The 14443-nt window shown below is 41.9% G+C and overlaps 1 protein-coding gene across 15 annotated transcripts in view; it reads left to right on the top strand.

Moving 5' to 3' along the window:
- ARVCF (ARVCF delta catenin family member) overlaps positions 1 to 11232 on the top strand; it is a 248924-nt gene extending 237692 nt beyond the window's left edge. For 13 of the 15 annotated variants that reach the window (XM_021544511.3, XM_021544512.3, XM_021544513.3 and 10 more), the window contains 3 exons: positions 2669 to 2760; positions 4574 to 4687; positions 6060 to 11232. In XM_021544511.3, coding sequence (XP_021400186.2) covers positions 2669 to 2760; positions 4574 to 4675 — 194 coding nt within the window. In that variant the 3' untranslated portion in view covers positions 4676 to 4687; positions 6060 to 11232. The other 2 variants (XM_021544510.2, XM_021544517.3) reach the window with 2 other exon arrangements.
- The last annotated feature ends 3211 nt before the right edge of the window (positions 11233 to 14443 follow it).

The following is a 14443-nucleotide window of genomic DNA, read 5'->3' as shown; positions in this document are numbered from 1 at the left end:
GCAGCAGAACAGTGATCTCCAGCGTGTGCCAAGTCCTCCAGAGCTCTGTGTGTGCCTTAGTTAACCTGCAGGCACTCAGGAGTGCTTGGGAGGTGAAATTGTTCAGACCAGAGACACAGAGTTCAAATGCCATTGTCCTCCATGCCCGTCTTCAGGCATGACTTTTCCTTTCTCCTCCTGTTTTTTGATGGGTTTAGAGGTTTGATCTTTTTTAAGTTGAGAGCTGTGTGAGGGCACAGATGGACTGACACTGGCAGGCATGTATTTGGTCCTGTAATCTGTAATTACATAAAAATGTTGCTGTAGAGTGAGGGGGGGGAGATAGAGAAGCAATAGAGACAGCAGCAAGCAGGATGCTGAGAGAGAAGAGTAAACAAGCCAAGGATGGGGCATTCCTCTGTTGACAAAATTCCAAAGTAACTTTTGGCTATACAAGGGATTGTATTAAGTCAAAATAATTCCACCTTGGAGCAGCAATATATGTATAGATCTTTATGCCACAGAAGCAATTAATTCTAATTGAATCTGAAACATGGGAGAAGCAGTATTTCTAACTTCTTGCAGAGCCATGGTTCTCAGGGCAGTGAGGTATTACTTCGCCTCTTTCAAGATATTTCTCATTTCATTTTATCAAATCATGAACTTCCTATCTCTGCTGCTGCTTATCTTGACAGAGGCATAGCACAGTGTGTGGGTTTTGGACACGTGTCCTGCAGGTCTGTGTGCAGGCCAGGGGCCCACAGGACAAAATGCAAAATATGCTGGAGTTCAGATGCAAAGAGCAAAGTTCTTGAGTGTTCTTTGTTGTCAGATTACTGCTGGTGCAAAACTGGGATTTTCCTCTTGCTGATGTGTCCTGGCTAAGAGTGGGAGTTTTAATTTTTTTGTAGTATTAAAAATATGTTTTGGTTTTTTATTTTTTATGATTAGAGTTTACTAATGATCTTGCTCCCTGGGAAGTATCACAGCTGCCATCCTTCACTTAGTGGCTGTTGCTTTCTGGAGTAATTTAAAGGTTTCCATTGTGTCTTGACAATTCCTTTCAGAAGTGTTTGTCAATCATCTGTAATGATGACACTACAAAAATGCAAAGTGATCCATTACATCCTTGCGAGTACAGTTACCATGAGATTGTAAAAAGCTACCACCCAGTTGCTGCAAGTTGGATTTTCTGTTTTTCCATCACTCAACACATACATTTGTGAAGATTTTGTCCTAACTAAATTATGAATCTGTAGATTAGGACATAGCCTACTAGCAGTGTTCGTGCCTGTCATTTGGAAGAGAATTATCAGTCGTGCATTCTCCACAAGTGCTGACTGGGTAGCTGGGTGCAGCGGGTTTTTTACTTTTTTTTGTTTAAAAGGAATTCATAAGAATGTCAGGCATCTTGATTGTCAACAACTCATTGTAAGTTAAGTGCTGTGTAGCAAATTATGCATTATGATCTGTGAACTATATGTATAACTCCAGAATTTTTTAGTTATTTTTGGTCAGCGTGGTTAAATCATCTCTTACTGCCCTTGATGTCAAAAATACATCCTGCCTCAGGTGCTTGTTTGCTGGTCTGTGTGCACTTGGGTTTCAGGCACACAGAACACTGCAGTTTTTCTGAGTCTGACCTGGCACTGTGTGCAGTTGTCATGTGGGCAAACAGTGCCACGAGAAGCCCACAAATACATCACTCACTTTTACTTAATAGCCTGTAACAAGGCAAGTAATAAACCAAGAGAGAGGCATTTTGACAGTTTATGTAAAACTTTTCATGGCATTCTAAAAATACAGTTTTTCAGGACAAGAAAACATTAATGATCCCTCAATTACATAGGGGAAAACAAAAGCCTACAGGGAGGTATAAATTCGGGTCTCATTTACTCCAGATTACAATGCTGTCAAAGCAGAGCAGGCAAGGATCTATTTGTCACTGATAATGGGGGAAATTTGATGCATCACAAAAATAAATTAAGTTTTGCATTGTCTGACAATGATTCAAAGCAAAGGTTCTGAAGAATTATAGCTATTTCTTTATAAAACACTCTCACAGTTTTCTTCCTTGTGTTCATCATACTTTCATGCTGTTCCTTAGTTGTCAGGAGGAAAAGCACCAACAGGTGCTGCTTCTTAATGAAAGACAGCCCAAGCACAGCAGGGTTTGCATTGAGATTTCTTCCAACTCGACAGGCCCTTTTTCTCAGTGCTCTGATGGGGACTCTTCCAGATTATTGTCAAATCCTGCTAGTAGTCAGGCTCAGGAAAAGTGGGAACAGGCTGCAGAGCATTCAGAGAATGAACACAGCCAATTAATCAGGCTACTAAGCAAGGAACACAGGATTTGGGCTGAATTTGGAGCTCATTAGCCACAGGGCATGAGATGACAACTTGCTCCTTTCCTTGGGCACACTAAAAAGTGCAGCAGACTGGGATGAAAACAGTGCTGCTTGCTAATGAGTGCCAGCATCTGGCAGTGCTATAAAAAGAAGGTTTCTCTGTTTGTTTTTAGCTAGTAAAAATGAAATTTCGGAGCTGGAGCACATGAGAAGCAGGCTGCCAGCATCTTTGGGTTGTGGTGGTTTTTTTGGTTCTTCCTTTGCTGAAGAATTCTGCTTGCATCAGCTCTGTTTCTGCTCTTGTTTTTGCTTCATGCCTGACTGTTGTGTTTTCTCCTCAGATGGATATTCCACCATCGACCACCGAGACAAGGAGCGCAAGTACAAGACCAGTGATAACACAGGAGATGCTTCTGAGAAGGAGCCTTTGAAAGTGAGCTCCCTCTTACTGCTGAGTGCTAGTTAGTGCCTTGGGAAGAAAGGAGTCCAGTGTCCTCAGCCACAAATACAGCATAGTCACTCACCAGGGGGCTGTATAAAGGACCTTTTTTTAGTTCACATGAAGACATTATTTTTTAATTTAGCACTTGGCTAACTGGAAATAAAAACAAAATGTTGCTTTCCAGTGCAGGAGCAAGTGCAGTAGTTGCTATACTCTTGTAAATGGATGAGGTTGTAAAGATGGGAAGTGTCTGTTCTCTTGCCCTTGTCCAGGCAGCATTCCCTGGCCCTGATCTGTGTAACTGTGCTCAGACTTTGTTCTGACAAGTCTCTTCAGATTGTCATGCTGCTTTATTGTCTTCACCATGAGAAATAGGTGTGATCTTGTGTGTCCATGTCCAGCAGTGTGATGAATAGTACTCATTTCTACAACATTTATTCACAGTCCTGATGATGGTGGACTGTGGCTGTGGGCCAGGGAGGTGGAGAGCAAAGAGACATGCAGTTATGTGTGTCTTCTAAATACAAATTTAGACTACTTCCTAATTAAAAATAATTCTTAGTTTATGAGGCTTTTTGTATTATGAGCTGTGTGCAAGTGTGGCTCAGTAGGCTCTATGTAATTTCTGTTGCACTTCTGTTCTTTTCAGAGTAAAAACTCTGTTAATGCTGTGGCCACCAGTTCTCCCTGGCCTTAACACAAGCTTGGGTTTTCCCCTGAGGGAGTAATTTCAAGAAGGAAAATGAGGATTCATTGAAATAAGAGTCAGTGGTAGGAGCCACTATTGCTAGTCTGCAGAAGGCTGTCCTTAATAACCTTCAGTACAGTGTTGCTAATACCAGAAAATCCAGGTGATTCATGTTGAGGAGAAACAGTTAAAATTCAGTCAGCTGAAAGGCAAACCCACCATCATTGAACAGGGAAATAAAAAAAACAAGATTTGGATAAAAATACTTCCATAAATGATAGACCAGGAAGACTGCACCAACTTGTCTGTTTTAACTTGCCTAGTCAGGCTTCTCCTGCTGTGTTCCACCTTTCCAAGAAGGTACACCCCAGAGAGTGGCTTCAATCTGCCTGGACTTTTTTTAAGCTGATTACTGAAGTACTACTATGTGTCCCTCTCCTCCAACTGGCAAGAGATGGTCCTGCTTGAGCTAGTATCAGTCAAATAAACTTCTGAGTTCCCTCATCACAGTTCTAGTACATTTTTTGCAAGGATGCAGCAGGAATGGATGCAGTAAATTATTTAAGAATGTTGATCAATAGGAACTTGGCAAAAAATGTCTTTTTAATGAAAATAGGATAAGAGGGAAAATTACCAAATATTTGTTATTTTTTCTACTCAAAATTCATTAAAGTGGTCCAATGCAACCCTTAAATCACATCAAACAGCCCTAACTTCAGTGTATGACTGAAGTGAAGCCAGAGTTCAGCAAGTGGCTGCTTTGCTTTTAGAGAAGGAGAGAAAAAGCATTTCACCTCAATAGTGTGTGACTCGTAGCCTGTGCTGCCTCTTGGTTCTGAGCACCTGGGGTTAGCCAGAATCCAGGCTATTCTACACAGAAATGTGGCTGTGGGGGTTGTGGCTCGTGAGCTGTCTGAAAGCTCAAGGGAGGCTGGGAATCCAGGGAACTGTGGCCTTCTGGTTGTTGCAGATGCTTTTGTCAGTATTGTGCCTTTGCTGATTTTGTTTCTTCCTCTACCACTAATTTTCCCTTGTGCTACTTTAAGCTGACTTGTTTGGTGGTTTTGTTTGATTAATCCGCTCTGTTTTGCTTTAACTCCTCACCCTGTGCTGCAGAATGACACAAATAGGAAAAACATTAACAGGAGTAACAGGGCTTCGGTGAATCTGGTGGATGCCCGTGACATTAAACCCCAGCCTGTTGACTCCTGGGTCTAATTTGCATGCATGGTAGGTCCTTTTAATGGTAATTTGGGCTAGTGAATAACTTTCTCTTGTGCATGATCTGTGTAGCTGTGGGATCTCTTCAAATCTAACTGCTAACTTACAAATAGATGAAAGCGCATTTGGAAGAAAAAGTGGTGTTTATACTATTCAGTGTATCTTTAATGGAATGCAATCAAACACCACTGTTTGATTAAAAATAACCTGTCAAATAACAAGGCAGAAAATTAATATTGTGAATGATTAGTTGTCAGCTGAAATGTGAAATATTTCTGCTGTTAGGCCATGGGAATGAATTTGAGTAGTGTGTTCCTGCTTCCAACCATTTTTCTCCCTCAATGCTCATTATAAGGATTAGCCTGAGACTCAAGAAAAAACATTCCCTTGACTATTTTTGGATGTTCCCTAAGGTTCCCACGAATTACAGCAGGAAAGCTGCTGACTGTACACAAGTTATTTTGCAAGGAGAAATTATATTGGTGCACAATAAACAGTGACCCCCAACTCCCACTTTTATTTTTTTCATTATTGTGTGTCACTAAAGAAAGATGCCTTTTTGTTGTGTTCTAGTTGTCCGCCTTTGCCATGTGCCAAGTTCCTCAGTAATGTCACCGGCCTTTCTTCGCTCCTGCCACTGCTAATCTGTGTCCTGCTGTCTTGCTTGAGTTACCCCGGTGATACCTTCTGGCACTGTCAGAGGATGCTGTGTTTGGAACAGCAGGTGTTGTGCCCCTGGCTATGACTAAAGGAAAATTTCAGTGACTGTCATGAAGGCACTGAGCAGCTTTCCCATCAGAGTGGGCAAGAGACTTTAAAGGCCCAAATTCCAAACCATGAACTTCCAAATTCCAAACCCCGTAATTCTACATGGAAATCCCTTTCATTAGTGGGAGAGAAAACTCCTGTATATTTTTGGGTAGGGGTGCTTGATAATTTTTCCTCTCCTTCCTTTCAGTGTAGTAGAGATGCAAGGTGTTAGCAGATGGTTTCTGTTTCTGGTTGGAAGCACCTGCCCAGAGGAGGCTTTCAGCATTCTGAGCTGTCCCAGAGCAGATCCTGGCACCACTGGCCTCCCTTGGCTCTCAGCACTGCGTGATCAGCCATGGTGGCTCAGGCACAGGACTAGCATCAGTGTGCCTGTGGTGCCTGCCTCACTCCTGCACTCTGCTCTGAGCAGCGGAGTCCTACAGGTGGGGTCCTGACTTTGAAAAATGAAGTCTGTCTCTCTTTGGAGTTGTTTTCTCCCAGACATGCCCTTCAAGGAACCCATGTGTTGGCATAGGTTGACATTTTTAGTCACTGTCCTACCACAAGGTGATGGAGATCACCAGGGCCGTGCTAATGACTGGTACTAATCAGTTCTGACTTTATTTTGCAGGGCTAAAGTCCAACCACATTTTCTTTAATTGAGGGGGGAGAAACAAACATTGAATCGACCCAGAGGATCTCATCAGTCACCACTGCCATTCAGACTGGGAGGGCTGCAGGTCCCAGGAGGGCGTGGGGAGCGAACCCACCCGAGTGCCATCGCCCGGAGCACGATGCCTTACAGCGAGACACTCTGCTGCTTAACTCCCTGACATTCCCACCAGAAACAGCCACCACCTCCCCCTCCCTCCCTCCCACTCCTGCAAGAAGAAAAGCAAGAAAAGAGAATCCAAGCTTCCATGTAGCTGGCTGCATTCTTAGGTGACTCTTACGTGTGGATGGTGCCAAGTTGGAGAAGCGCACATCATGCAGAGCTTCAGAGCGAGAGAGGAACTGCGGGGTATTTGAAATGATACCGTAGGTGTAGCCATGAGGAGAATAGCACTTTCGTGGTTTGGGGTTCATTGTTTTGGTTTTTGTTTGGGGGATTTCTTTTGAACTGTGACTCAACATTTTTGAAGGTTTTCTGAGAAATGTTTCAGTTTTCTTTATTATTCCCACAGAAGGTGCGGGAATGTTGAGTGGGTTTATTTGATTTCAATGAAGGGAGAAAATGCAGAACAAAAACTGTTGAACGCTAGTTAAATTAACTGGAGAGTGGATGACAAAATTGATGCAAGCTGTATAATCTGCTTTTAGAGTAAGCTATATCAATCACAGTGCTATATTATCATTATAATCTGGTGTACAATACTTCTGCCTTTTGAATTCTGTAATGTCGCTGTTTTTATTTCTACATAATGAAAAGCAGTTTATGGAAGGTTTCAGTGTCCCTGGTTCAGAAATATGTGCTGGGAAATGGAGTTGGCTGGCTTTTTATTTTCATGTTCTCAAAGATTGCAATAAGAAGCTTTTACATGTTAAATGTATCATTGTTGCATTGATGATGAACTACTTTTGCCATAGCTGTTAAGACATTGAAGGAAATAGCTTTTTGTGGGATGTTTCATTTTGAACACACTATAAATTTGAGATGGGTCTGTCACTTACGTTTGATGGTAAATTTTTCAATGTTGGATCCATGTTTGCTTTGGGTTATAGATGCTAATGAAAAATGCCACAAAGGGAGCTGGTTTGGCATTCTAAAATCATTGTCAAGGTTTCTGCGTTCCTTTGCTTTTGTTTTGAGATTGCATATTTCTTGTGGTGTGAAAATCACCCGTGTGCAGCAGCTCTCCTCCAGGATGCCAAGGCCTGCCTTCTGTAGGGGAATGTTTACCTCAAGAGAACGTACTCTGCAAATGTGGTATCTGGAAATGCCAGGAACAAAATGATTTCAGATCACTGATTTTCTCCAGGCATTGGTCAAGGGAGGGCAGCAGATGAGAATAGGAAGCAAATGTCTCAGTATCAGCATGAGAGGACTTTTGCTGATTTTACTTGGTTGCCACTGTTCTTTGATTGCCACATTTACTTTTAAACAAGCTCCTAATAACGGTGTGACTGGAAAGCACATTTTGAGTCTAGCAAACATCATTTGCGGTTTTCAGTGCCTGCCGTTCCTTTTGTAACTAAAAAGGGGAAGTATCCAACAATCTCAGCTCCCCAAAATATTACTGTAATAGTAACCATTACATTTTTTGTAAAAAAAAAATCTTAAAACTTAAAAAAAAAGCCAAGTACCAAGAGCTTTGTATCTTCTTGAAGTATATTAAAAATTTGACATGAATACATATATATAAATAAATAAAAAAGTCTATATATCTATATATATATATTGTTGTGCAGAGAATAGGTTAACAAAACCATGTAAAGTAGTTTGCAGGAGAGGGAAGCATTTGTTGATTCAGGGAAAAAGACTGATGCCAGAAGCTGTCAGTGATTTGGATGATACGTGTGCTGTTTCGCACCCTCCCTTTTTGACCCTCATCTTCCACATACATTGCAGTGTCACTTCTGGATCCTGGGGAAGGTGAAGTTGCTTGGAGCAAATCAACATAGCAAAGATTTGTTTTTTCACCTGCATGAGAGTCCTATTGGGCCAAAGATGCTCAGCGGATCAAGGGAAGCAAAGAGAGGCACCTGTGACTATCTGTGTCGGGGCAGTGTCTCTCTGTGTAGACATAAAGTGTGGCAATGAAACCAGGTACATCGTCTGACTGTATATTATATCAATGGTGCTCTTTTCATACTTGTTCTGCCAATACGTGGAGACCCTTTTAACCAAGCTACACAGAAGAGTTTTATATCACTTTTGGTTATGTACTTGGTGTATTCTTTTTGTATATGAAAGGATTTTTTTAAAAACGTTCAGTAATTAGCAATGGAACCTGCTTTGTAGCTGACTAGAACAGTGTAAGAGAAGGGCCATGCTGTCAGTCTGTCCCTGATCTACTTCAAACCATATATTTACCAAAGGAGTCTGAGAAAAAGTTCACTTAAAATAAAGACCTGACTGTTGAAAGGAGTCTCTGCTAAGACTTTGTGGTTTAGTTATTGTGCAGATATTTCAAAGCCAGCAAGAAGTTAACAGAGAAAACCACAGGAAGGAGCAAGTGAAGTGACTGGGGCCAATTATGGTCATGACTTCCAATCCTAGATATCCCATGGCTCTTATTGGGACACTACAGGGACACTTAAGAATCTGGATTGGAATCTACATTCATCTGTTTAATTAATGGGCTAAAAACACTAAGGATATTTGAGAAGCAGAGTTAGACCCCATCTCACTTCTCCCAAAAACATTTTTTGGTATTTACACTGCACCCTGAACTGTCCCTATCAGGTTAGATGGCAGTGGCTGCCCAGGTCATCGTAGCAAACTGTTCTTTGTTTTCCTGGGGGTGTTACAGCAGCCCAGCAGAGTTGTGAACTGACAACATGATTTATTGCTGCAGAAAATCAGAGGATGGTATGTCAGGAAGTTGGATACCAAGCTGATGGGCCAAGGCTTCCCCTGGGAATCATACACCAAACCCCTACCCTTCCCATGCCTTACATTGACAACTAATTCCCAAGTATGTAGCAATAACCCATCCTCAGCATTGCTGTGGGGTTTTTTCTTCTCAACTATTGTTTGGATGGTGAGGAAAGAAAACAGATTGGGGGATGAGTTGTATGCGAGATTATCACCTTGTATTATCAGCCCACCTGCTGAGGTCCAAAGCAGCGTACCTTGAACCGGGTCTGGTGATTTAATGTCCTTTGTGTCTGTGGCCAGGGGCTCACTGGTGGGATGTGTGCCCACCCCTGCCCTCGCCTCTCCCCTTGTTGACACAAGTGTGACTGGCTGTTTGAGCTGTTCTGGAATGTGGGTATATGAACCCATAATTGTTGTATTTTGGCAGCAGGGACTGTATGTAAAGAAGGGAAAGTGGCAGTGTGTGTTGACTTATGCTGCAGTAGGGTCTAGAGTCTCCTGCTGAAGGGCAGGCAGTGCTTTTTAGGGCTCAGGTATGTGACCTCCTCTTTTACTGTTGACTGCACTGTGAAAACGGGGGAATCTGCCTGCAAGGGGCTGGGATAGAAGGGATTTCTGCCTGCAGAAATTGTAGTGGGAGGGATGGTTGTGAAGGAAGGAAGTGATGATGTAAGACTCTTGCTAAAGAGGAGGAGGAAATTTGATGGCCCAGTCAGAGCTGAGATAACACAGGGGAGAGGGAGACTTCTGACAGCATGTGATTACTGTAGAACCTTCTTCTCAGGAAGGTGGCTCACATATTTCCCAAGTGTTTTCACTGAGCTGTGCAAGTTGAAAAAACACTGTGTGCCAACTCCCCTGGAGAAGCATCAAGTAAGTGTGCAAGCAGTTGTGCTTTACGGCTTCCCAGGTCAGTCAGCGTGTCTGTAGAATCCGAGGAGGAGAGCAAAAGGGCAAGGCTGTAGGACATTTTGGTTCTGTCATGGATTTAAGTAGCAGTATAGCCATAAATACAACTCGAGGTGTGTTGTCAGCTTGAAATGCTTCCTAGGGAACAGCGTGGGCAGCTGTAGGTCCCAATCTTCTTTGTCTTCTGTTCTGGCATAACTGCTGCCTATCCCAGATCTGTTCTCACATGCTCAGACCTTCTGGTTCCAAATGTGCTTCTATCAGGGAAGCAAATCTGGTCCCTGTTGCCAAGATGCCCTTGGGGACTTGGAACTGACTTGCTCCAGGGACACATGAAGAAAGCCAGGGTGGCATGTCTGTTAAAGCAGTTTCCTAAGTTCATGCCAGCTCTGAGGAGCAGTTTCAGTAATGCTTTCTAGCAGCAAAGCCTTCTGCTAGGCAAAGCAGTTTTCACTCCTAGAGCAGTTCCATGAGACTGAAGGTGGTGAGTTACCTTCTGTTACCTGCCTTAAGGTTGAGCATAGGCTCAGCTACCTGTGAGAGAGGTGCACATGTCAAACCCTCAAGTAAGCAAAGCTTCAGAAGCCAAATGGGCACATAAGAGTGGTTATAGCCTCATCTGCTGAGCGACTGCTGGCTCAGTGAAACCTACTATGTGCCAATACCCTCAGCCAGCAGGTTTGTGCTGTTGGGGGGAGTTTTTGAAGGTGTTTATATAGACGTAGTTTCTTGCAAAATTTCTTTATGATGCCCCTAAAAGCTGGTGTTTCCTTATCTTTGACAGAGAAAAATCTGATTTATGGATACAGTAACTAACCTAGTGCATTTAAGGGGAAGATACTTGTTTCTGTTTAAAAGTTTGACATCAGGGTAGGATGATCTGAAGTGAGGAGGAAGATAGTGCAGATACTACAAGGCCTGCCAATCTGGTTCTTTCTGTTCATAAAAAAACAAAATAACTAGACTAAGAAGCTTACTGGTAATTAGTAGCTAATGTGTTTGTAACTATCATGTGCCTTAAAATTTTCATGGTAGGAGAATTTAAAAAAAATCAACAATGTGTTTTCTGTAATAACTGCTCAACATTCTCTCTGTAGATTAGACTGGTGGGATTTTGCATTGTATTTACACTGTACTATAAATTGAAACACTTAGAATGGTTTGATTTTACAAGTATGGAGAGGGAAAAAAAAAAGGTGGATTATGCTTTTCATAGAACAAATATTACCGTGACAGAATGTATTATTATTATGATAGGATCTTTCCATAATGCAGACAAGTAGAATGCTTGTTAGAAACCAGGTATGTAGGATAACAGTTTGGTGTGTTTTCAATAAACCATGCCTGGAAAGAATACATGTGCCATTGGTTATCTTTTTGTTACATCAGGTATCTCAAATATTCTTTGGCTTTTGCAGCAGGAGTTTTCTGTGGCAGGGGATTATTCAACCCTAGCTCAGGTCAATGCTCTGTGTCAGTGGTAATGAGAGGCAATTGAAATATCCTATAAATGAATGAAGCTGAACATTTTTGACTTGTTGCCATATACTGGAATTGTAGCATACCCCTGGACTGTAGATCATGGGGTGTTTTTTTTAATATGCAAGCATATTTCTGGGGGAAAGACATCTGCATCACTGTTCAAGGGCCAGCATGTCTGTGAGCACAGACCTTGCTGATAGCTTTTCCATTTGGAAAGTTACTAACCTTTCTCAATTGCACCATAAAATCTATGTAACTTTACAAAGATTGCAAATTTCTGAAATGTTTGTAAGAAAACCAAATTTAGCAATGTATGCGGTTTTGGTTGACATGAGAAATTGTTACTTTGAGGATGTGCCAAATAATGTACATTTTTTACTGTGGAATAGAAGAAAATTGGAATAATGAAGAGTCACCCATGTATTTAAGGTCACAACAGATATTCATTCTCTTGAGCACTGCCTTATCTGTGTTTGTGAGATCAGTGACTGGCACACCTAAACACACCATATTCACTGCCATGCCTTCATGAAGCCTGACAAAACCCGATAAATCTTCACAGAATGTTCTGCAAGGTCTTAGAGGATGGAGGTCAGGTTTTCTGAGTGAAAGGTTGATGAATCATTGCCAGTAATAGAGTTTGCCATATGAGAATTCCTGATTGTACCATTCACAGCACTGTAAGGTTTCATTTACATGCAAATGTTTGCAAGCAGAGCTTGGGAAAGTCATCTCCAGCTTACCTTCCCTCCTTATTTCAGATGTTTGAAATGCATCCCCAGGTGTTTTGTAGAATCATTTCTGGATCTGTTCTTGCAGCTGGAGGATAGTTTCACAAGTGTTGTGAAAAGATGTGGGCTCCTAGACTTAGCATCCTGCAGCTTGGTGTTATTCTTTCACTGCAGTAAGGAATCTTTATTTTCCCTTTGTGGATGCACTAATATGGCAATGATAGCAGATGCTGTAGGTAAGGTGCTGAGCTAAAACAAATAGGTTGTTTTTACAACTGACATTTTATAGCTGTCAATATTACTTCATTTTCAGCTTATCACAGGTTGGGCAAACAGAAGTGGTGAGGTCTACAGGTGAAAGGTTAATCTGGCAACAGTGGGCGAGAAATATCACAGCCCTCATCTGTTTCAGGTTTCAGCAGTGTCTTGGGGTAACATTCTGTCCTCAAGGGTCTCTTCCCCAGTGTCTTTCTTTGAAGATCTCTGAAGCACAGCAGTGGCAGGATCTTGTTCTGGTACAAGCTGATGGAGGATCTTTTGAAACAGGGAGGTGATTTATAATGTCATTAACCGAACTGTAGAGACAGAGGCAAAGACTGAAACTCTGGTGCTCTGTTCAATGTGTGTGTGTGTGCACAGCAGTCATAGCTGTTACTTGTGAGGTACCTTATAACTGATCCCTGATTGACTGCTCAGCCAAGTAAGGACACGGCACTGCCCTGCTGGTGTCACCTTGGGTGCGAGAGTTGGGATCTCAGTGGTTTCTCTATTCTTGTTGCTCTTGTGGGGATTTCTGTATGTTTCATTCACTGCATTTAGTGTTTGACTCTTTGCTCAGAATTCTCCAGTGAGCTGCTTTTCACTTCCTCATGCCAGTGGGAGGAGGCAGTGGCTCCTGTACCCTGCTCTGTACTCAGACAAGTAAATTCCAATGGAAGGATCACTTCCATGGGCGCTGTTACGCAAAAGTCAGTATTGCTAGGTTTGATTCCCTCTTAAATTCTCCTTCTTTCTTGTACACCAGATTGGTTCAATATTTTGAAAGACACTATCATGTTCCTTTGAGGTAACAAAGAGGCTCTGGCAGAAACCAAACTTCGCTCTCATGCACTGCCTGAACCACTAAGGCAACCTAGACAGTAACTGTCATCTGGACAGTAGGTGTAAATTACCAGTATTTGGTGAGATCATCCATTTCTGACATGAGCTGTGAGAATTTGCAGAGATATATGTATGTTGTTTTGTGAATTTTAGAATGCATTAGAAAGCATTTTAGAATGCTCCCCTTGAGACCTTTCTATCAGTGGTCCACTCTCATGGGCATTCCTTAAACACATGCTGCACATGCACCATTCCATGCACAGTTTGTGCAGGCATAGGTTGTGTCTTCTGTCATAGGCTGATGTTGCAGTAACACTCAGTAATTTTTTAAAATTTTGAATTAGAAGATCCACTGTCTGCCTTCTCCCAGAATTCACAGTGTGACTTTATTTTGAAAAGTGCCTCTTTTCCCTGGGAGATTTCACATTTATGCGTCAGTGACTCCAGATCATATTTGCTCAACTGACCAAAAGCCTTTTTCCTAATTGTCAGTCATGCAAACTGAGTTAGGCTTTTTTCTTCTCATCCCTTGCCACCAATAATTAAGAGAATTTCAAAAATGTAGTGGAGTGGAAAAATTTTTCTTACATGCGGAATTCTGCAAATATTCTGATAGTACATACATTGTGTTTATTTTTACAATTTGTCATTTAGAAGATGCTTTCTATTGAATTACCTTTTTATACTAAAAGATGGCTGTTATATTTGCCACATGTATTACAAATACATTATTCACTACTGCATTTTTTGAAATACCCACTCCACAGGTTCCCATCTTTCCTAATCTTCTTGACAGTCTCTTGAACAGTAATTTTGGCCATTATTCTGATCCTCTCTTGTAAAGTGCAGAAGAGTCTACCTGTTTACTCTTACTCATCCTCCTGAGACTGGTTTGCTCATCAGCCTGTGTGATGTGCCCTGCTGTGACAGGAGTGTCTATTGGGTGCAAAGGTGTTTTGGGCTAAACACGAGTGAGGATTCTTAGGAGTCGAGGCTTAAGGTGTACAGACAAATTTCCTGGTCCACTGTATGTATCCAGATTTTCCAGTCTTCTCTAGAAACTTGTATATGCCAGTAGGTGTGCTTGAAGATTATTTTGCATTGCAAATTTTGCAAAAATTGCTTCCAGCCACCTGAAGGACTTTGGTCCAATGACTTGGAGTTGAGCAGAATACCAAGAGGATGTGCTGCTGAGCAATGTTACAGAACTAATCACTGACTTACAGTGGTGTTAGATGGAGGTGTTAGAAC

Source organism: Lonchura striata, chromosome 18 (assembly GCF_046129695.1).
Source record: "Lonchura striata isolate bLonStr1 chromosome 18, bLonStr1.mat, whole genome shotgun sequence".
NCBI lineage: Eukaryota > Metazoa > Chordata > Aves > Passeriformes > Estrildidae > Lonchura > Lonchura striata.
The sequence above is the reverse complement of the archived record's forward strand: the minus strand, read 5'-3'. Positions and strand labels throughout refer to the sequence as shown.